The sequence below is a fragment of the Passer domesticus genome, chromosome 15 (genome assembly GCF_036417665.1).
Source record: "Passer domesticus isolate bPasDom1 chromosome 15, bPasDom1.hap1, whole genome shotgun sequence".
NCBI classification, from domain to species: Eukaryota; Metazoa; Chordata; class Aves; order Passeriformes; family Passeridae; genus Passer; species Passer domesticus.
The window spans coordinates 11,897,977-11,920,333 of record NC_087488.1 but is presented as its reverse complement, the minus strand read 5'-3'; the positions used below and the strand labels follow the sequence as shown (position 1 = coordinate 11,920,333).

The window sequence follows — 22,357 nt, the reverse complement described above, 5'->3', positions numbered from 1 at the left end:
GCACTGGTTTCAGGATGCTGCCAATACCTCCTGTAGTCAGAACTCTCTTGGGTAGCTGCTGGGATATGCCAGCCTCCATGGCATCCCAGAGACTTCAAGCCTCTTTCTGGTTAATGCCAGTATTCTTCTACCCTAACCTTTCCTGCAGACAGTGGGAAATGGTATCAGCACCCATTGCTAAGAGTCTCTCGGAATGAAAAAGAACAGTCACGTACGAGCAGCACGGCACAGCTCTGTGACAGCCTCCCCAGCCACCCAGCACCACCCACTCAGCTTCTTCCCTACCTTTAATGCCTTGTTCGGTTTGGGATTAGTCGTCATAACCTGAGCACAGTCTTCCGGACAAAACTGCTCAGAAATTGCAACTGGAAAAACAAAACAAGGTTTCCAGGTTAATCACAGAGACGAGGGCAGGAAGAAGATACCAAACACATCACCCAAACCCCCAAATCAACCACCATTAAAAGAAATAAGCACACAGTTGTTTGAAGCACTGGGATGGATTCAGATACCCTTTACCCTGTTCAGATAAGAGAAAGAGAAATTGGTGTTGACAAGTGCATTCCTTTTTAACACCCAGACCTCGTATTTTGCTGTTAACCACTCTAAGATGCAGCAGAGAAGACAGTGCAGGGAGGAAAGAAGGACACACACATTCATCTGTAAACAAGAGTCACACTAAGCATCACGCACCACCTTGCCATGTGCCACCCCTTCCCAAGGGGAGAATGGAGCGTGGCCTCCAAGGCCCCGTCACCGGCTCACCTCCCTCTGGAGGCATCCCAGACGCTCCAAATGGCCTATTAGGGACTGAATTAAGAGTTACCTCTGCTCATAAAAGGGAATGAAAAGCCACAAGACAACAACTCCCTTCATTCTCATTTTGATGATTATTAGCTCGGCTCGAAATTGAGGCAGCAACCCAGAGAGAAGCTGCCTGGTTTGTAACCTGCTTCCAGCGCTGTCCCCACCCAAAGGAGACGCTACCAGCAAACCCAAACAACAGAAACAAAAGCCCCCCAATAACAAAGCCAGGAAGGAGTTCACCTCTCCCAAAGCACCAAGACTGTTGCTTCCCAACCCTCCAGCCCCAGACTGCGAGACCAGACCTGCTTGATATTTCTAGTGACGTGGAGACGTGTCCATCGACAGCCTGCCGTGACACTGCCCTTCACTCTCACCTTAGCCAAGACTACACCCCTCCGACCAGCGCCCTGCAGAAAATCCACCTGCCCGCCCCTCCACCCCATGGTACCTACCCCGGGAGAGGCAGCGGCAGCCGTGCCACCATCACAGCCTCTGCTATGGCTCCCCAGAGGGGAGGGGTGAGGCGCCGGTGCCCCCGACACAGGGCGGCTTCGAGGGCTGCACACCCGCGGCACCGCAGAGCTCCTGTCTGGCGGGAGTCCTCTGTCTCCCCCCACCTTCTCCTGCCCAGCCCAAACCCTCCCCATTTCCACGTCTGCATCGTGTCACACATCCTAATCATTCATGAAAAATCCAGCCAAAGCATCCCAAGCATGATTCCCTTCTGATAGTTGCCATGGTGACCTTGGGAAAGTAGCCAACCCGGAGACAGTCACCATGGAAACAGAGAAGCCCAAAAGCAATAATGACTTCAGGTCATGTCTGTGCAAAGACATCACGAGGTCGTCGGAGAGTAAACAAACTCATTCATATCTGCAAACAGGGGTGGCGGGATTTGGGGGGGTGCAAAGGTGGGGCGTGGGGACCAGTGGGAGCCGGGTGGCTGAAGGTGCTGGCTCAGCCTGCGCTGCTGTCACTTGAATTTTATCAGTCAAGGCACCTCATCATCACACGACTTACATAAAAATCAAGATGAAGAGCAGGAGGGGGAAAAAAATAATCCTGTAATTGCAGAGCTGCAAGATACTATCCTAGATATTAGGGAGTGTATTTAGGCGCCTCCTCTATTTTTAAGCCTGAGACAGCACAGCTCTTCATGTCTGGAGGAGGGACAAGGACAGCCGCACAGCACACAAGCCAAGATGCTCCGTGATGAATGGACCACTTACAGCAACTGGTGTGCGCTGCATTTTCTAGAGCATCAGCGAGTCCTTCCCTGCTCTCCTCCAGCACTGAGCCCCACCCCGGGCACACCTCCAGCCACAGCCCCTCGTCTCGCCAGGACAGCAGGAATGGGCAGGGCACGGGGCAGGGGGGCGAGTGCCAGCCCCCCTCAGCTGCCTCCGATGGACGGGATGTGCCCAGCCTCTGTCTGCGCGCTCTCCTGCGAGCACGGGCACTTCTCCAGACCCCAGCGCTGCCCTTCCCCTCCGCACCGGGCATGTGCTGCCCACCCCTACCTCCCGGCCGGAGCCGCAGACCACTGGCAGCCGGGGGGGGAAGGAAAAAGCTCCTTGTCTTGGCCAAGAGGTCTCGGAGTTGAGGAGCGCCGAGGCGCTGCCAGCGCGCAGAGGAAAGGGCCGGCAGCCCCCTCCCTGCAGAGGCGCAGCCGGGCCGCAGGCAGTTGGTGCCATAGTTATGCAGTGAGTCACCAGCTGTTTACAGAGTTTGAGCGCTCACATTCCCACAGCATCAGAAACTCTTCCTTCCCTCGGCGGCATCCCCCCTCCCTCGCCGCCCCCGTCCCTACAAGGGAAGGGGCGCGCTGGCCACCGGCCGCGCTGCGAGCGCCGGAAAAGGAAAGGCAGAAAGGAGGGGGAGGCCAACGACAGCCCCGTCACACCCACCGACTGCACAAAAAGCCTTTTGATCCTCACCCAGCGCGTCTTCAAAGCGTTCTGTGCGCCAGCCGATGGAAAAACTGAACGCGGCCACTTGGCCGCGCGGAGATGGAAAGAAATGTAAAGTATCATGGAAAACAAGAGCCTCCAGTGGGGGTCAGCGTGAGGGCTCACCTGCCACCCTGAGCAATGCTCCCGCTCTGAGTGATGAAACCCTGCTGGTCACCTGTTGCTCCATGTCACCAAAGCAACAGCTCCTTACCCTGCACATTCCTCAGAGGACAGCACAGGCGCTTGGCTCAGCGTCCTCTGCTGCACACCTGTCTCCCCCACACCAAAACACCCTGGATGGGTCAGCATCCCTCTGACATGGGCTAGGATCCACCCTACTGCACCAGGGGCCATGGCCAGAGCTGCTGCTGACACAGGTTAACGAGGAGGTTCAAGGCACCATCAGGAATTGTGATGCCAGACCCTCTTAAAACAAGGGTGGGAGACTGTGGGCTGGCCTGACCCAAAGGGCAAGATTTCATACAGCAAGTAGAAACACTCAAACAGGCTCAAGTCTCACACTCATATCTGAGTGCAAGGGTGAGTCTTATCTCTGCACTAGGTGAAGGCACAGGTGTGGTCCCAGCTCTGCTCGAAACTGATACAACAACACTCGCAATCCTCACCAGCAGTCCTCCAGGGCCTTGGGCCTCATCTCATCTACCAAATCCTTCCCATCAGGATTATTTGGGACTATTCAGCTACCAGCAAGAAGACACTAAAAATCAGCATGTCATCTCCCTTACATTTGTTACTTACAAAGCAAAACCCCGCAATGAAATCATAAACCACTCTGCAAACAAGTCATACCCAGCAGCGTTCCCTAAACATGCTGCACAGGGGTCTTCTGGGACCCTGCCTGCGATTTGATTATTAGAACCCTTTTAGTCTTTACCCTGCTCCTGCCCTTCTTTCCTTAATTGCATTTGCTGCATCACATCTAAAATTAGGAGCTCAGCTTTTTGGAACAAGGACCGCGCTACATCTCTGCTCTGTAAGCAGTACGGCACATTCCGAATGCCACATCAATAAAACAGCAAGTAGTATTACACCAACTGTGAGGGGAAAAAGCTTTTCCAGAGCAGCTCCACGCTCGTATTTACAGCAAGTGTTTTGACTGTGGGTTACATAAAGAGCCCTTGTAATTCTGCAATAAAGTTACCCATTGACAGCCTTGCCAACGCCCTCTCCCTCTCTCAGACAGCTCCTATGCCTCCTGCAGCATCCTCCCAAAAACCTGGAAGTCTCCAGCTGACATCCTAAGTCTGACAGTCTCAGAGCATCTAGAGATCCCAGCTCCTTTGCTTTGAAAGGGAAAGGCAGCAGAAAGCCTGACTCAGGCAGAGGTAGGACAGAGCTTTCCACACAAGGCTTGCAATTAAGAAAGAAAACATGCCAGAGTGAGATTTCAGACTTTCCACGCTACAGGGCTTTCCAAGCGCATTACACATTAAGGAATTACTATAAAATCACTGCCGACACCCGACAACTGCAGATGAACTTGAATTTTAGAACTCTTTCTACACTGAAAGACAGCCCCGGCCAAAACATCAGTGCCTGGCAGACAGCCCTGCTGGTGTTTAGCTTCCATCCTCACACACATGCAGCAAACTGAAAACATGCAAGCCTCACCTTCCGCCAGGCCAGCGACGACTTTCCGAGGGCAGAAAAACAGCGCAAGGTTCAAGCGGCGGCGGGGATCTCTGCCATCACGTCTCAATCCGGCACCGACAGCTACGCAGGGAATACTCTACTCACTCCCAAACGCAGCCATTTAAATCCTAGGCAGCTGTTTAAATTTCTCGTTTATCCTCAAGTTGCTCCCAGCTCCAGAGCCAAACGGTTGTGCCTACCACGGGTAACATCTGAGCTGACAGGTGAAGGCAACTACAGATGCTTAAATCCTCATCGCCGTGCCTCTGCCGCTCGGAGGCACGACACGGATTTCCAGCACATTGCAGCATGGTAGGCAGAGCACCATCCTTCTCCCCATCACTCAAAAAGCCATTCTCCTGCTCTGACAACCTTCACACATCCTGTAAGGCAGACTGACGCTTGTCACTCATTTGTAATGAGAGCGGGGAGGGACGGGCTGGTGGTGTGAATCAGAGAGTAGAGAAGCATATGCGAGGCAATATATTTGACATGAAGAGAGAGAAGACACAAGGAGGGGGTGAGTCACTGTTTACTGTTCTAGAGGAGCTCCACGCAGCCCTCGCCCAGCTGGCCAGCTTTCCATTTCCCTTATGGATCGGAACCAGCATCCAGCAGCAAAGGGGAGATTCAGGAACCTTCAGAGCACATTTGAGAGCTGCCAGGACACAGCTCTCTGAGGCGCTCTCTGGGGAAGCCTGGACACGGATCAGACAGTCTTCACTGGTTTGGTAAACAACCTAGTCAGAAGCTGCAGAGAGCCTGTGGTTAGGGAGCAGGGATATGGAGCACCAGGCGGGTACATCCGTGTGTCACCTCTGAAACTTCATGGAGGAGGAGGCTGAAGGGGAAAGGTATGCGACAGCCAGCCCTGGTACTGACAAGCTTACAGCACTTTTTCCATCACGTGCTTGTAAAACGCGGTGACAGAGATATACTGGAATTACACCTCAGCATCACCAGCCCAGAGTTGCAGCTCCCCAGCTGGACAAGCAACAAATAACTTTCTAGGATGCACAGCCAGACCCTGGGGCAGAACTGGGATTCCTGACTTTGCTGCTCCTGACCCTAAGTGCCAGCCATCAGTCAGAGATCTTCACTAACTGCAATAATGGGACATAGCATCACTATTTGGCGTCCTGCAATATTGCAAAGCAGTGGGATCCACTATGCAGCCTGTCCCTCAACTCAGGAGCACAATGCCAGGGTAATTGCTCTCATTACTGCCTCTCCCCAGCCCTTGTGCTGATGGTCACAGAGCACTGCATCGCTTGTGCTTGCTTCATGCTTGGAAGACTCTCTGCCCAAGTTTGAAGATAGCCTCAAACAATAGCTGAGGCAGAAGTGGAAATTGCCTGTTCATCTCTACAGGGTGCTGAGCCTGAAACTTCCTGATAATTGAAAGTGCTAGCACCGCTAAAGTATTTCACAGCTGGATGTTTACAAAAATGATCAGCGAGCGAGCTTATCCCGCAAACCCCGACTGCCGCAGGGGCCAGCGCTCCCAGCTGTCCTTTCTTCGCTTCCCAAACATCTCACACAGCTAGAGATTTTCAATACCAAGTCCTGCAGCACATTCCATGCCATTAATCATCTTCCAATGCTGATGGAAATCAGAGGGTATCAAGCTGATCTGTATTTCTCCCTTTCAGGAGGCACACAGCAGTACTGAACTCCATGCCGCAACAGATTGCTGAGACGGGCGACGGCGCAGAAATGACATAAAACATGACAAAGCACGCTGTCCTTGACAGGCAAGCAGAGGGAAAAAAAATAAAAAACCCAACAAATTTCCACCTCTGGTTCAGAAACAGTTGTGAAGCAAGGCAAGAAGCTGGCGTAATACAGCCAGGAACATTTCACAGGGCTCAGAGCCCTGTCAAGCTCAGAGCCCGCAGAAGCGGGCAGGGCGTCCAGAGTCACCGTGTGCCCAACCTTGCGGCAAGTGCCCCGTCGGTGTCGCCGGCAGCCGCGGGTCGGGCAGCCCGGGCGGGCGGGAGCGGGGCGAGCGGCGGGGCCGCGCTGCCATTGGGCCGCCGCGGCGTCCGTCAGCCCGAGGAAGTGACTGCACGAGGAAGGCTCGAGGAAGGGCTCTCCGCAGGCAGCACCGCGGACACACACGGAAGGAGAAGGGGGGAAAAAGCGGAGGGACGCACGCTCCTTTCACCAGCGAGAGAAAACCAGCAGGTAAACTCACCCGCTGCTAAAACCCCGACGGCAGCCGCGGCTCGACGCGCTGGGCTGGGGCGCAGGGCTGCGTCCGCCACGGGGCTCACAAAAAATGAAAGTGCAAGAAAAAGGCGTGCAGCTTTTCAGGGAAACACTTTGCTCTCACTGGCTCCCTCCACCTTCCGCAGCCCCAGCTCAGCTTTAGGCACGCTGGCAAAGGAGGGGGCGGCCAGGTGAAAGCGAAAATGGAGGCCTTTCCCTTTTCTGTAACAACTTTGCCCAAAGGGGGCTCGTTCCTAATTTGAGACCTCATGGCCTGCTTTCAGCAGAATCTGTAAAATAAATCCTCCACGGAGAAACCCACGAGGGAGGGGAGCGGGCTCTCAGCCTGAGGAAGAGGAGGAAGGAAGCAGACCCTGACACACTGTGAGAGTTTGGAGATCTCAGTTCCCGTCGCTCTTGGCCTGGATGCTTCCCCGCTGCCGTCACCGGGAGGTTGAAGAGGTTCCCCCCCACCCACCTCCTCACTTCTGATTAAATCCCCAAACCGTCCCGCACCCACCAGACAGTCACGCGGCAGTGCCCGCTCCCGGAATGTCACCGTCCCCTTTCCTCCCACGGCCGGTGCCCGGGCGGCCGCAGAGCGCCCCGTTTCCAGGGCGGCCCCCCATGCACACGCATCCCTCCCTCCCTCCCCACAGGCTGCGGGACCAGCCCGAACACACCACTCTCCTCTCCCTCTTTCCACCCAACCAGCAGCTGTGCTCAGCAGAGATAAGCCCCCCACCCGCCGCAGCCCTGACCCCCAGCCCATCCGACGGGCAGCGACGCGCCCGCCTGGCATTTCCCGGTGGCGGCGGCTGCTCCTGCCCGATAACCCGGGGCGGACAAGCGGATCACGAAGCCGCCACCACGCCCGGGCAGCGCCGCACGCCGCGGCCACGCCGCCCGGCCCCGGCTGCGCCCCGGCTCCCTCCGTACTACAAAAGCTGCTATTTTTAGTCGGCGGAGCGCGCGGCGTCACAACAGGTTTCCTCACATGTATTTTAAGAGCCATTCAAAGGCAGAGGCAGGCAGCGCGCTCATCCTCGGGGGGAAGAAAAATAACAACAAGAGACCGGGAAAGCATCACCCCGGCAGACACCCAGGAGACCCCCAGCGCCGTGTCCCCGAGGGTGCGGGGGCGCTGCCGGAGCCCCGTCCCGCGGGGGTTCAGCGGCGCCGGCTCCGCACCGGTGCGAGGTGACAGGGCAGCCGTGCCGGCGGGGCCGCTGCCCCGCGGGGGCCGCTCGGCGGGGGCGGGCGGCGCTCCCCGAGCCCCCTCCCGCTCCCCCTCGGCGGGGCCGCCGCCGCCCGCCCCTCGCCCCCCGCCGGGCCCCACGTGCGCGCCCGGCCCGGCCCGGCCCGGTGCGAGGGGCGGCGGCACCACGTGCCCGGCGCGGTGGTGACTCAGCACTTTTACCTCCGCCGCCCCGCCCGCCCGCGCCCAACCGGACCCGACCGGACCGAGCGGGACGCGGGCCGGACCCCGACCGAGCCGCCCCTTCCCCCGCGATCGAGCGGCAACGCGCGGCCACCCCCCCTTCCCTGCTCCGACCCACCCCCCCGCCCCCGCCCCCTCCGCGCCGCGCCCGGGCGGCTCCTCACCTGCGTGCCGGCGGGAGCGCCCCGTGGCGGGGGCGGCTGCGGGGGCGGCGGGGGCGCGGGGGCGGCGGCGGGGGCGCTGCGCGGCTCCCTCCTCCCTCGCTGCCAGCGAGTCCCGCGGACAACAACAAGCGCGGGGCGGCCGCCTCCCCCCCGCCGCGCCGCCGACCAACCAGCGCCCCCGCCGCTTCCGGCATGGCGCGTCACCGCGCGCGTCACCGCCCGGCCCGCCCCGCCCGCCGCGTCACCGCCGGGACCGCCCGCGCCGTTCATTCATGGGGAAGGGCGCGGGGCGGGCGGGGCGCCGCTGCCCGCACGTAGTCGCCCCCCTTCATCCCCATCCCCGTCCCCATCATTATCATTATTCTCACCCTGGTCCCCATCCCTCTTTCATCTCCATCTTCCTCACCCCGATCCTCGTTCCTCTTTCATGCCCCCTTCATCCCCATCCCCATCCTCATCCGCGTCTCTACACCACGCCCCGTGCCCCCGCCCCGCTGCGGGGCTCACCCCGCTCCGACAGCTCCCTGCCGCCCGGATCAGTCCCGGTGGCGGGGCGCAGCGTGGCCCCGGGTTTTGCATACTGACACACGGGTGCGTTTTGTAGAGTCATAGAATGGTTGGTTAGGGAGGGACCTTAAAGCTCATCGCGCTTCAATCCCCCTGCCATGGGCAGGGACACCTTCCACTAGACGATGTTGTTGCAAACCCCATCTAAAACTGGCCTTGAACGCCTCCAGGGATGTGGCATCCACAACTTTTGTGTGCAACCTGTGCCAGTGCCTCACCACCCTCATGGAAAAGATTTCTTCCTGACATCTAATCTATACCTGCTCTTTGTCAGTTTAAAGCCATTACCCCTTGTCCTGCCACCACATGCCCCGGTCAAAAGTCCCTCTTTAGCTTTCTTGCCGGCTCCCTTCAGACAGGGAAAGCTGGCAATAAGATCTCCCTGAAGCCTTCTCTTATCCAGGCTGAGCAATACCAATTCTCTCCTCATACAGGAGGTGTTCCATCCCTCTAATCAATTTGGTTGCCTCCTCTGGTCTCACTCCTACAGCTCCGTGTCCTTTCTGTGCTGAGAACCCCCGAGCTGGACACAGCACTGCAGGTGGGGTCTCGCAGAGCACAGCAGAGGGTAGAATCATTTCCCTCGACCTGCTGGCCCCTCGGCTTTTGGTGCATCCCAGGACATGGTTGGCTTTCTAGGCTGCAAGTGCTTTGTTGGCTCATATCCAGCCTCACATGCACCTGCACCCCTAAATCCTTGGAAGCCTGCTCTTGATCTTTTCAGCCCCCAGTCTGGATTGATACCAGGAGTTACCCTGACCCAGCTGCAGCACCAGCAGAGCGTTGTTGCAGAGCAAATCATGGTGGAGAAATGTGTCCTGGGCACCCCAATGCTCTTAGGAGGACTCACTTGTTCCCTGGGCTCCTGGAGGTGGCCACTGACCAGCCTTGTCCTCCACTAGCTCTGGGCCAGCCTGTGCCCAGCAGTGCCTGTCCTGCAGCTCCCTGAGCATGGCACCAGGGCCAAATCCTGCCCAGGGCTGGATCCTCAACCCTATACTTGCACTTTCCTTGTGCAGTTGTGTGAGCTGCTAAACACAGCCCCCTCACCCCAATTGTGTGAACAGTATTTCAGACCCTGGGGACATCCAACAATGATGATAATGCATAAAAAATGCAATAACACAGGCAATTGACTAAACCAAACAGCATACATCTCAGCTGTGCTTGTTTTGATTTCTTTGCGTCCATAACAATGTTGGAAAGTCTGTGTCAGCCCCATGCAATTTGTGCTTTCCAGCCTTGGGGCCAAATACTGGAGCAGTTCTAAGGGCCATAACAGGCTGTGAGTAAGATCCCATCTCTCCTGCTCCCTTTGAACTACACAACACTGAGAGCCTCATATCTGGCACAGCCCCATGGATCTGGGCAGCCAGAGCAAGGTTTAGTGAATGCACCTCCCTGATGTTAAGAAATCCCTGTTTATCACTGGAATTGGGCTAATGGGGTTGGCTGAAGCTCCCAGGTGGTGGGTGGCATGAAGCTGCTGTCCAGTGTAGCTGCAACAGCTTTGGCCTTCACCTCTCCCAGATTTGCAGGCACTGGCTGAAATCCTGCACTGGGTGCTGGGGCAGGGTGAGCTAAGGGCTGGAGGGCAGATTCCAGCCATCACTGTGGTCTCCACTGATGCTTTGAAGTTTGTCTCCAGATCTCCTTTCCATCCAGGAAGGTTCTAGTGGCTCAGAGAGCCAAGACAAGCAAGGAGAGATGCTGGGTGTGGGAGCCTTTGGGGCCACTGCTGTCCCCAGCACAGCCACCTGTGCCTGTGCTCTCTCTGAGTGGTGATAACCAAGAGTGATCAGAGCCACCCTAAATCATCCAGGGTTTATCCCTGAGACATCCACGAGGTGGTGATCCTCAAGGAGGACCACCAGCAGGAATGGGCTGGCTGCATCCTGGATGGGCGTTTCACCCTCTGTGGTGACAGCCCCACACATAGGGCTCACCGGAATTAAAGTATTGCCCCCAATTTTTGCAACAACATGGGGTTTGACAGATCACATATGGCAGGAGGGGAGCAGCTGTGTCGCCCAAAATTCTGTTTCTGGATGAAATGTGCTATTCACAACAAGTTACTTTTCGTTTCCATTCCCTGGGGAAAGTACCTGTGCTCCAAAGGTCTGGTCTTATTTGCTGCTGAACTTTAGACAGCGGTGGCCTTCAATAATAAACATGCAGCAGCTCTCCAGTCCCTTGAAAAGTGGGAAAGCCTGTGCAGCACACACACTTGTTAAGCAAATGAAGAGGAGTGCATGGGAGACAGGACCTCTGGTGAGAACTTGGATGGAGAAAGGGTCTGGGATGTTTGGGATTTTGTGAGTCTGGCCCAAAACACACCCAGCATCACGATTCCCTGAAACCACTGAGCAGGGATAAAGTGCCACCCTATAAGGGAGCACAGAGGTTTAGTCACCTAAACAGATGTTTAGTCACCTAAACAGAGGTGTTCGTTCTTTGGGTTTTGACACCCTGCGTGCATCAACTGTGGAAAAACCTAAAAAACCCGCTGCTCTCCCATGCTCTCCACCCTTGAACAGCACCGCGTAGACACAAACATTAAAAATAAAATTTAAAAAGCGCCCAGCGCGGAAGAGCGAGCGGAGGAGGGGCGTGCGGCGATGCGCTGCTACTAGAGAGGCGCGGTAGGAGCCGGCGAGCGCCTCGTCGGGTGTTTACGGCGGGGCCGGCGGAGCCGCAGCGCCGGGAGCGCTGCCCGCCCGCTGCCCGCTGCCCGCTGCCCGCAGCCACAATGTCAAGAGGAGACCCGTGTATGTAAGCGCCGGCACGGCCGGAGCGGGGCCCGCAGGCGGGCAGGGGCTCCCGGGGCGCGGCGCTGCCCGTGCCCGCCCGGGGGCCGTGTCCCCGCGGCTGTGTCCCCCCGGCCGTGTGTCCCCCCGGCCCGGCCGCAGTGTCGCCGCTGCGGAGCGGCCGGGCAGTGCCCCGGTGTGCCGCGGCGGGCGCACGGCCCCGGGGCTCGCTGGCAGCGCCGGGAGCGGCGGGCGGCGGCATCGGGCGGAGGCGCTGCCGCTCCGGGAGGTTCGCGGCCAGGCCCCGGCGGGTCCAGCCGTCGGGGTGGGAGCGAGCTGGGGACTGAAGCTGTTTGTGGGGGATGGAGCCGTTTTCTGAGCCTTTGCAGGGAGGAGGGTGAGGGGAGCGGGATCTGAGTGAGAGTGAGGAGACGAGACGAGAAAGTTGTGTCTCTTTTTTAAAGATGCTGAGATTGCTGCCTGCAAACTTAACTAGAGCATGAGGGTCTCCTTTGCTCAGAGTCCGGGAGATGTTTGCCTGAGAGGTTGTCAGAATCAGCATTTATCAGTGGAAAGCAAGGACTAATGGCATATTCCCAGCCATCCCTTGCTCAGCCCTCCTCGGGTCTAAAACCTCTGAGTCAGGGCTTTGGACGATGATGACAGAGGATGCTCAGAGCAGAAGAATGCTTGGAGCAGAAAATGCTCCACACCTCGGAGCTGCAGCTCTCAGCATCACAGCTCTGTTCCCACAGGAAGAGCAAGCTCGGTTTTACTTGCACCTTCCAGAAACACTGCAGCCCATTAATTCAGACCAGTGAAAAACTCCTTGAGGGGCCACTCTGCCACCTCCCAAAAGCAAATGGTGCTTTGTCCCTCGGGATTGGTGGACAGTCAGGTGTCGGTGTCTCCCCACACTTAGCAGGTCAGGACCACCTGACCCTGGCAAAGCCTTCCTTTGCTGAGTGCATCTTGGCTGAAGGTGCAGATGTGATGCTGCAGGGTGCTGAGGCGGGCAGGCTCTGCCCAAACCACAGGCATCAGGAGAGGGGGAAGCTGTCCTTGAGGCCTGGGCAAGCTCTCCCTCTCTGTCTCCATCACACCTGCCACATCTCCCCTTCCATCCAGCACCAGGACAATGAAGTCGTACCAGAAGCTGAGGACAGCACAGCCAGCAGCATGCCGGGTGGAAGAGGAGGGGGCTGCCCCAATGCCCCCCGGCCATGGGAAGCTGGCCCCGTGGTGGGTGGGCAGCGGGCTGCTCGTGGCCGCTGTTCTGCTGAGCACCATCACTGTCTGGGTGCTGCGGCAAGTGTCGGGGGGCTGGCTCGGACCCACAGCACCCCCAAAATGTCTCGTGGTACCCGAGAGCCATCGCTTTGACTGCTACCCAGAGCGGCGCGTGGTGGTGACCCAGGAGCTCTGTGAGAGCCGAGGGTGCTGCTTCATCCAGAGTCCCCCGCTGGCAGAGGGCAAGCAGGGGGTGCCCTGGTGCTTCTATCCCCCTGACTTCCCCAGCTACGCCCTGGAGAGCCTCAACCAGACAGCGCTGGGCGTGGTGGGGCTGCTGGTGCGAAGGGAGAAGGCCTATTACCCCCGGGACATCGAGAAGCTGAGGCTGGATGTGGAGTTTGAGACGGACACGCGGCTGCACATCAAGGTGAGCTTGCTGCTGGCTGCCCTCAAGAGCCTGTGACTGTGCTCCTGACCCTTGCACCTGCCACCCTGTAGGTGACCATCCCTTGCTTGGATCAAGTCTGGAATCTGCTGTGCTCCAGGCATGGCTGTGTGGGGCCAGTGAGCTTCTCCAGCACTTTGCCCTCTTGCTTTGCTGGTCTTTAAAGCCCTTTTTCTCCCTTTTGCAGATAACAGATGCAGCCAACCCACGCTATGAGGTTCCCCTCGATGTTCCCCGGGTGATGAAGAGAGCAGAAAACCCCATCTACAGCTTGAACTTCTCCTGGGACCCCTTTGGAGTGCTGCTGCAGCGCAAGGCAACAGGGACAGTGCTGTAAGAACCCACCTGATGCTCACACTGTACCAGGTGCAGAGAAGCTTTTCCCACCCTAGGCAGGCTCCAGCATACTTTCTAGGGGTTTTCCATTAAGAAAACCCATGCTGTGAGGTCTCCAGCCAATTATTGCTCTTTCTCTTGTATCTTTTGAGCAGTGCTGACATGGGGATGTGGCAGCAGGTGCCTTCCTGGCCCCAGGGGCTGGCCACGTGCTTGCTCTGGCCATGGCAGACCTGTGTGGGATCAGCATCTCTCCAAAAACTTCCCAGTGCTCTGATTCCTCCCAGGGTGCTACAGAAGCCAAACATTGTGTAGACCCCAGCACATCACCAATAAATGATCTGGTGGCTCAGGAAAAATGTCAGAGAACAGTTGTGGCTTTGCCCTCTCCCTGCTTTTGGGTTTCCCTGGCTGTCCAAGCTATAGGCACACCCACAGCTCCAGGCTTTTTGTGGAAAAGCGCTGTGGGTGACTTTGCTGTACAGCTTCTGTCACCTCCACAGCTTTGCCCACACTAAGTTTGTGGCAAGCACCACCAGCTGGACAATGTCTGGTCAGGGTGTTTTGGGATCCCATCCTTTCCTCCCCTTTTCCATTTGCTGGTGGCTGTGGTCTATTCTGTACTTGGGAGCTACTTATCAGTGACAGCAGGCTGAGAAACCCCATGGCCATATCACCTCAGTGGTTAATAATAACCTGGGTGGAAACTTCTGGTGTCAAAGGGAAGGCTGTGCTGTGCTGGCTTGTGCTATGCCTTGCGTCCAGCCAGACCTGAATTTGCTCCTGGGCCAGGGTGTTGGGGCTGGATGCAGGGTGGGATGTGCTGCTAGACTTCCCCTTGAGATGTTTTGAGAGGCAAGAGAACAATTATTCAAGGGCAAATGCATCCTAATGAGTCCTTGAACCTTCTCTTGACTCTCTCTCTTTCTTGGTGTCACCCTGGCAGGCTAAACACCACCGTGGCCCCCTTGATCTTTGCTGACCAGTTTCTCCAGATATCCACATCACTCCCATCCAAGTTCCTCTATGGGCTGGGGGAGCACCGTGGCAGCCTCCTGCACAGCCTGGACTGGAACACCCTCACACTGTGGGCCCGTGATGTCTCTCCCACGGTACGTCTGCCCTCTGTAGAGGGTGCAGGGGCTGAGGGCAGGAGTGCCACTCTCCTGTGCCTTGGAAAAACCCTGGGAAAGCATGGCAGGGGTGGGCAGCAGCACTGGGAGAGGCTGGGGATGGTTGAGGCTGATGAGCAGGTATGTGCCAGGGAGGATTTCAGAGCAATTGCAAAATGCTCTTGGCACTCCAAGGGCTCTGGGTGTTTCCGCTCCACCCTGCTCCTCGTGCAATGTGTTGTGGTGAGGCAGGAGGTTTCCCCCTCACCCAGCCCAGCTCAGTAGCAGCCCCTGAGCTGGAGGAAGAAGCAGCCTCCCATGTGGCCTTAAGCAAACCTATCCTCATTCCTTGCCTTGTGCTCCAGAGGAGTGACAGATGCCTGGTTAGGTGGTGGCAGCATATACAGCTCAGGGTCATTTATTCACCTTCAGTGACATGGGGCTCTCCTGCTTTGCCCTCTTTTGTGTCTTACTGAGAACCTCTCCTTGCAGGAATCATTCAACCTGTACGGCGCCCACCCCTTCTACCTGCTGATGGAGGAGGGTGGAAATGCTCATGGTGTTTTCCTACTCAACAGCAATGCCATGGGTAAGTGTCCAGGGGACCCCAGGCCAGCTTGTCCATGGTGGAGGACCTGGCAGATTGGGACAGATGGGAGCTGCTGGAGTGGCCACTTTGGGAGCTTGGGGTGAGAGGAAGCCATAAAAAGGAAAGATGTGGTTTGATGGCTCCGTTATTGAGCGCAGCCATCTGTTTCCTGGCTACGGCGAGGCTCTTTAGCAACTGCCGAGCAGTTTAACCACACGCCCAGCTGCCGAGCTGCCATCAGGAAAGCCAGTCCCCTGCGTGCAGCTCCGTGCCCATTCCCCTGCTCTGGCAGCAGTGGGGTGCAGCCAGGGGTGCCATCTGTCACCCACGCTCTTCCCAGCTGTGCTGCACCAGCTGCGCCATGGGGTCTGCCCCTGTGTGCCAGCTGATAACACAGCAGCTCCTGCCGTGCCAGGGGCAGCACCAGGAGCACCCGTCCCTCCCTGCAGCTGCCTCTTGCAGCCAGCTGGGATGATGCTGCTCGCACCGGGGCTCCAGCTGTTGCTGTGAGGCTGCTGAGGAGCTCCTGTGAGATGCAGCCAGCTGAGCTGAGGTGAAAAGGCTGCTCCATGTGAAGAGCCCTTCCCAGGAAAGGCCTAGCTCCCACGTGCTTGCTTGTACAAGTGGCTCTCAATTCACTTAGGAGGGGATTTGAGGGGAGGACATGAAGGAAAGCACTGCACTGAAGTGCTTAGTCTTGGTCCAGCAGTGGAAGCTGGCACAGATTTGAGATTAAAGAGCAGATTTTCAAGATAGCATAAACCCATGATCTCTCTGGGCTGTGATGATTTAAGCTTCCAGACACCCTTTTAGCATCTGCTGAGTGCAAGACAGGGATTTCTCTATTCCCCTGAGCATTGCCTGTGGTGCTGCCTGGGCCCCATCATAGGGGCTAACGTCTGGGGTCTGCTCCCCAATTGTGACCACCCTCTCCTCTCCTCTCCTCTCCTCTCCTCTCCTCTCCTCTCCTCTCCTCTCCTCTCCTCTCCTCTCCTCTCCTCTCCTCTCCTCTCCTCTCCTCTCCTCTCCTCTCCTCTCCTCTCCTCTCCTCTCCTCTCCTCTCCTCTCCTCTCCTCTCCTCTCCTCTCCTCTCCTCTCCTCTCCTCTCCTCTCCTCTCCTCTCCTCTCCTCTCCTCTCCTCTCCTCTCCTCTCCTCTCCTCTCCTCTCCTCTCCTCTCCTCTCCTCTCCTCTCCTCTCCTCTCCTCTCCTCTCCTCTCCCCCTTTCTATTTTCCCACTCAAAGAGGTGGCTCTGCAGCCTGCTCCAGGCCTGACCTGGAGGACCATTGGAGGGGTGCTGGATTTTTACATCTTCCTGGGGCCTGATCCCAACATGGTGATCCAGCAGTACCAGCAGGTGATAGGTAAGTGCCCACACCCCAACACAGCTCTGTGCAGGCACCTCCTTCATGCCCACATCCCTGTCTCACCCAGCTTCCCCACCATCCCCAGCCCTCTCAGCTGGGGAGGGATCAGCATCCCCCAGCTGTCCCATCCCCAGCCCTTACAGCACACTGCTGCCAGTTATCACCTTTTATCCTCCCTCTGCCCTTACCTTCCCATCCTTTTGAGATGCTGCTGTCATCTTGGGAAACCCCATCCATGCTCCCACTGTCCCACTGCAGGTTTCCCAGCCATGCCACCCTTCTGGGCTCTCGGCTTCCACCTCTGCCGCTGGGGCTACGGATCCAGCAATGACACCTGGCAGACCGTGAGAGCCATGAGGAACTACCAGATCCCCCAGGTAACCCCCAGGCCTGTGGGGCAGGGAGTCCAGTCTCCATCACCCATTCCTGAGCCTCTTTCCTGCAGGATGGGCAGTGGAATGACATCGATTACATGGATGGGTACCGGGACTTCACCTTGGATTCCCAGAAGTTTGCCTCCCTCCCCTCCCTGGTGGAAGACCTCCACAAACACGGGCAGCGCTACGTTATGATCTTGGTATTCCCCCTCCTCTCCCACGGTGCTGTTTTTGCTGCAGGGATGTCAGACAAGGGCATAATGGATGCTCCTGGTCCCAGCTGGTCATTCCTGGCTCTGGGGATTTTTGTAGGAGGCCAGTTCCCAGTGCTGGTCAGGCAGCTGGAAACTGTGACTGGAAATCCCCCTAATGCAGGGACCTTGGAGACACAGCCAGGTTCTTGTGCTGTTCTCCTGTCTTTCTGTGGGTACAAGGATCCTGTGAGAGAAGGAATAGAGGAACTGTGAGTCAGGCAGTTTAACTTGTGGATGCTCAGCTCAAGTGCTCTCACATCTCCACAAGTGCTAGCATCTTGTGACCTGGCTGTGATGTCCCTTCTTCCCTCTTCAAGGAGTGGAGGCATGGGTTCTGCTTGCTGCAGGCAGTGGGGACCAGCAGGTCCTTGCAGGGGGAAGTTGGATTTCCTCCTCATTGAACTCTCTGTAGTAGCCCTTTCCATGACCTGACATTTCTTGCATAAAAACAAGAGTTCTTGTATTTGTCCCCTCCTCCCCAAAACACCATAATGGGTCTTGGGGACTTGCAGAAGTGGCATTTTAGAAAACATGCCTGGAAGCGTTGAAGCAAGTTTCTCTTCCCCTTGGGGGGAAACAACTGCTGTGTGTGGGCTCTGGCTGACCCTGTCTGGGTTCTCTTCTGTGAATCACACTGGTCTGGCCGGGAGAAGGAGCCGTGGTCTGCCTGGAGTGGCACTAACCCTCTGCTCCATCCCCAGGATCCTGGCATCAGCAGCACCAGCCCCCACGGCTCCTACTGGCCTTTTGATGAAGGCTTGAGACGGGGCTTGTTCCTCAACACCACCCAAGGGCAGCCACTCATCGGGCAGGTGAGCAGCTCCAGGGGGAAATCCCAGCCCGGTGGGTTGTGCAATACCAGGGCTGGGATTTCATCACAACACAGGGAAAGCCAAGTGGCCAAGGGACTTCTCTGGGATAATTGCCAGAGCCTGGCTCAGCCCTTGTCCTCCTCATGTGTCACCTCCTGGTGTCTTCACCAGCCTGGGGACCAGCCCCTGCTCAGCAGAGGAGCCTGTGGAAGTCATATGAGCTTAACAGAGTCAGCAGTGCTGCCTGAGGCTGATCATCTGATTTCTCTCCCTTCCTGTTTCTGGGGTGAGGGGAGGTTGTTGTGATGAGCAGTGTGCCTCGAGACCTGCTCTGCAGCTGTTCCTCCCACTTTGACCCCTCTGGCTGTTTTCTCCCACCTGCTCTCTCTTGCTGCCTCCAAAAAGGGAGCTTTTGATGTAGCCTGAAAGCATGGGGGAAAATGAATTGGCTAAAATTCCTGGAATAAGGCAAAGCACAGAGAAATCATGGCCTTTCCCTGACATGTTCTTGGTGAGGTGGTATCAGGCCTTGTGCAAGTGGGGACAGAGCAGCTCCATCAGCTGCCACTGCCCACGGAGTGTCGGGACTCCTCAGCACCTGGTTCCTCCTGGTACCATGGAGTAGAAGGGATGCTGTGTGTGTAGCACCCAGGACTTGAAGCATTGGCTGGGTTTGTCTTCTGTTTCATTGCCTGTTTCACCCTCAGTTGAAATCCCTGGCGTGCTGTGGTACCCTGTTCCCCATGGTGGCTCCCCACAAATCAGCTGCTTGCTGAACTCATGGATTTGTGGTGTCCCCACAGGTCTGGCCTGGTTTCACTGCCTTTGCAGACTTCTCCAACCCAGATACACACCAGTGGTGGCTGGAGAACCTGCAGCACTTCTATGCCCACGTGCCCTTTGATGGCCTCTGGATTGTAAGTCCCTCCTTGCCCGTGGGTTGCTCCCTGCCTGCAGCTCAGCTCATGCCTGGCGTGTGTCCTGGCAGGACTGTCCCTCAAATGCAGCTTTTCCAGGTCTACCACTAATCCCAAAAACACACACCCGAAATTGCAGCTCAGTTTTCTTTGCTTAGGACATGAATGAGCCATCCAACTTCATGGATGGGTCTGAAGATGGCTGCCCCCCAGGAGAGCTGGACAACCCACCCTACACTCCGGGTAAGGAGGGAGATGAGATACAAGGCTGTGCTCATAGGTACTGTGTGCTTTGAGACAGCTGCCAACTGAGTGTGGTGACAGAAAACCATTTCTAAGAGACATTGTGTCTCTTTTACACCCTGAATGCCTCCATCCCTTCCTTCATGTGCCAGTATCCATGTCTGAGCCATGCACACTTGTTAGGGCCATGTCAGGGTGCAGCATGGGGCCATTTGCATGATCTTTTGGCACTGGGTTGGCAGTGCCAGCTGGCTGTGGGAGGGCTGACCCAGAGCCAGCAAGTGTGGGGAGTCCATATCCCCTGCACCCCAGCTGAGTCCACCTGGGCTCTCCCTCCTGGCAGCCGTGCTGGGCGATTCCCTCTCTGCTAAGACGGTGTGTGCCTCGGCAAAGCAGAAAGTCTCAGTGCACTACAACCTCCACAACCTCTATGGGCTGATGGAAGCCAAAGCCACAGCAAGGTACCTGAGCATCCCACTTCCTGACAGCCTGGGAATGGGTTGGGACAGAATCCTTCTCAGAGCTGAGTGGGAAAAGGATGGGGATTTGTGAGTGGGATCTGAAGCGGAGAAGCTCTGGCTGCTCACAGCCTCTGGGATGGGAATAATCCAGGAGAAAAGGGGAGCTGACACTGCTCTGGGAGGAATGGGGGAATGAGGCTGCTCCTGCTGCGAGCCTTTGCCACACTGCTCGGACTGACTCTCACCCCTCTGCCAGAGCTGGAACTTTCCCTCAGCTGTTGTGGGGTAAGGCAAACACATGGTGGGCTGCTCTTCCCTTCTGCCCCCAGCTCTCCTGTTGTTTTCCAGCGCCTTGATCAAGATCCGGGGGAAGCGGCCCTTCCTCATCTCCCGCTCCACCTTCCCCAGCCAGGGCCGGTACTCGGGGCACTGGCTGGGTGACAACCGCAGCCAGTGGAAGGACATGCATTACTCGATTCCAGGTGGGTGGCACAGAGCCCCTACCAGCACTCCTGGAGCTTTTGCTTGTTCGGAGATGTCTCTAACCCTGTTGACTGTCCCTGCCCCCAGGGCTGCTGAGCTTCAGCCTCTTTGGCATCCCGCTGGTCGGGGCAGACATCTGCGGCTTCTCCGGCAGCACCTCGGAGGAGCTGTGCACCCGCTGGATGCAGCTCGGGGCCTTCTACCCCTTCGCTCGCAACCACAACACCCAGAACGAGAAGGTCCAGGGCAGTGTGCCCCGTGGGAGGCATCCTGGGGCTGGGATGCAGCATATGGGATGGGGATGCAGGATATGGGGTGTGGAATGGGGGATGCAGGAGGTGGAATGGGGGATGCAGGAGGTGGGATGTGGAATGGGGGATGCAGAATATGGAATGGGGGATGCAGGATATGGGGTGTGGAATGGGGTATGCAGGAGGTGGAATGGGGGATGCAGGATATGGGATGTGGAATGGGGGATGCAGGAATTGGGGTCGGGGTGGGACAGCTGCTGACTGCCTGTGTCTCCCCCAGGCCCAGGACCCAGCAGCGTTCAGCCCCGCAGCCAGGACAGCCATGAAGGACGTGCTGCTGACCCGCTATTCCCTCCTGCCCTTCCTCTACACCCTTTTCCACCGTGCCCACCTGCAAGGGGACACCGTGGCCCGGCCCTTGTTCTTTGAGTAAGGCCATCCCCACCGGGAGCTGGGGAGATGCTTGGGCTGAATCGGGGAGATTGAGCTGCGTCTCCATCCCGCCGCAGGTTCCCTTGGGATGTGGCCACGTGGGAGCTGGACAGGCAGTTCCTGTGGGGCCGGAGCCTGCTGGTAACCCCAGTGCTGGAGCCTGGCGTGGACTCAGTCACAGGTTATGTCCCCCAAGGCACGTGGTACGACTTCTACACGGTGAGGAGCATCACGGCATTTGGCCAGGGTGATCCCTGCTTGACCCTCCTGGGGCTGTGGGTGGGAAGCCCTGGCTGAGCCCAGGGAGCCCTAGTGAGGGAGAGTTGGGGATGGCTGCCCTGCAGACCCGTGCCTGAGCCCTGGTCCTTCACACCCATGTCTCCTGCCTCCTGCCCAGGGCTCCTCAGTGAATAGCAGTGGTGAGATGCTGAAGATGTCAGCCCCTCTGGAGCACCTCAACCTGCATATCCGGGAAGGTTCCATCCTGCCCACCCAGGTGAGTGCCCACCCATCACCTCCCTGGGTGCTGTCCACAGCGTGTGTGTCCCCCAGCACCTCAGCTCCTGGACCCAGTGGTCATGGCCCTACAGAACCCATTTCTTTGAACCCCAGAAACCAGGAACCACCACAGAGGCGACCCGAGGGAATCCTCTGCGTCTCATCGTGGCCTTGTCCTCGCATGCCACTGCCTGGGGTGACCTTTTCTGGGATGATGGCGAGAGCCTGGACACCTTTGAGAAGGGCAACTACTCCTACGTGGTGTTCAATGTCACACAGGTGGGATGTGGTGGGGAGGGCAGGAGTGGGGGTCCCATGGTAGCTGGTCACCTTGAGCTCATGCTGTCCCTTCCTACAGAACATCTTCACCTCCACCGTCCTCCATGCCAGCACTGAGGCCACCAAGGTCACCGTTGGCACACTGAGCATCTTTGGGGTGCAGAAGCCGCCCAGCAAGGTCCTCCTGAATGGCCAGGAGAAGCCCTTTTCCTACCTGGACAACCAGGTATGGCCCCATTTCAGGGTGCCCTTTGCTGGGTGGGTGTCCCCATCCTGAGGGTCTCCATCCCTCCTCCTCAGGGTCACAGTGTGACCCAAGAGGGGATGAGGACTCTCTGTTGCTCTCCTGCCATGCCAGGCTTTAGGGGAAAGCATTCTCCAATGTCTTGTCTCCCCCCACAGGTTCTCAGCGTGAGTGACCTTGGCGTGATCCTCAGCCAGGGCTTCTCCCTGCAGTGGCTGTGAGCAGGGGGCCGTGGGGTCCCCCTCAGCCCACCAGGACACCCTGCTGGGACATGGCCCATGCTCCAGCCCCTGAAGCCGGGATGCTGCCACGGAGAGGGCACTGGGGACTGTCACCTGCTGCTGCTCGTCCCCCTCCAGCACAGCTGGGCACAGGGGGCGTGGGATGGGGGCTTGGCTGCTGGGTGCCCCCTGCGTGCTCCTGGGTGGGTGGGTGGAGGTGTGGGTCCCTGCGGTCCCCACTGCAATAAAGGCATGTGGAGAA

The 22,357-nt window shown here is 57.6% G+C and overlaps 2 protein-coding genes across 6 annotated transcripts in view; one reads left to right on the top strand and one right to left on the bottom strand.

Moving 5' to 3' along the window:
• The window catches only part of MAFK (MAF bZIP transcription factor K), a 14,157-nt gene extending 5,736 nt beyond the window's left edge, over positions 1-8,421 (bottom strand). The window contains exons 1-2 of one of the 4 annotated variants that reach the window (XM_064390552.1): positions 8,229-8,421; positions 286-365 (exon numbers count right to left, since the gene is read on the bottom strand). In XM_064390552.1, coding sequence (XP_064246622.1) covers positions 286-321 — 36 coding nt within the window. In that variant the 5' untranslated portion in view covers positions 322-365; positions 8,229-8,421. Of the gene's footprint in view, positions 1-285; positions 366-765; positions 1,179-1,259; positions 1,686-4,391; positions 6,287-8,228 lie in introns of those variants that run through there. The other 3 variants (XM_064390551.1, XM_064390549.1, XM_064390548.1) reach the window with 3 other exon arrangements.
• LOC135281557 (lysosomal alpha-glucosidase-like) lies at positions 6,442-22,357 on the top strand. Of its 2 annotated transcripts, none has more exons than XM_064390542.1 (20): positions 6,442-6,599; positions 12,671-13,202; positions 13,408-13,553; positions 14,503-14,668; positions 15,161-15,257; positions 16,501-16,620; positions 16,882-17,000; positions 17,069-17,200; positions 17,956-18,066; positions 18,870-18,983; positions 19,142-19,226; positions 19,570-19,687; positions 20,036-20,169; positions 20,258-20,409; positions 20,702-20,850; positions 20,931-21,072; positions 21,251-21,349; positions 21,466-21,630; positions 21,710-21,856; positions 22,033-22,357. In XM_064390542.1, the coding sequence occupies exons 2-20, from the start codon at positions 12,681-12,683 to the stop codon at positions 22,093-22,095; spliced, it is 2,781 nt and encodes a 926-aa protein (XP_064246612.1). In that variant the 5' UTR covers positions 6,442-6,599; positions 12,671-12,680; the 3' UTR covers positions 22,096-22,357. The 2 variants fall into 2 exon arrangements, with proteins under 2 accessions (XP_064246612.1, XP_064246610.1); XM_064390540.1 differs by lacking the exon at positions 6,442-6,599 and adding an exon at positions 11,406-11,563.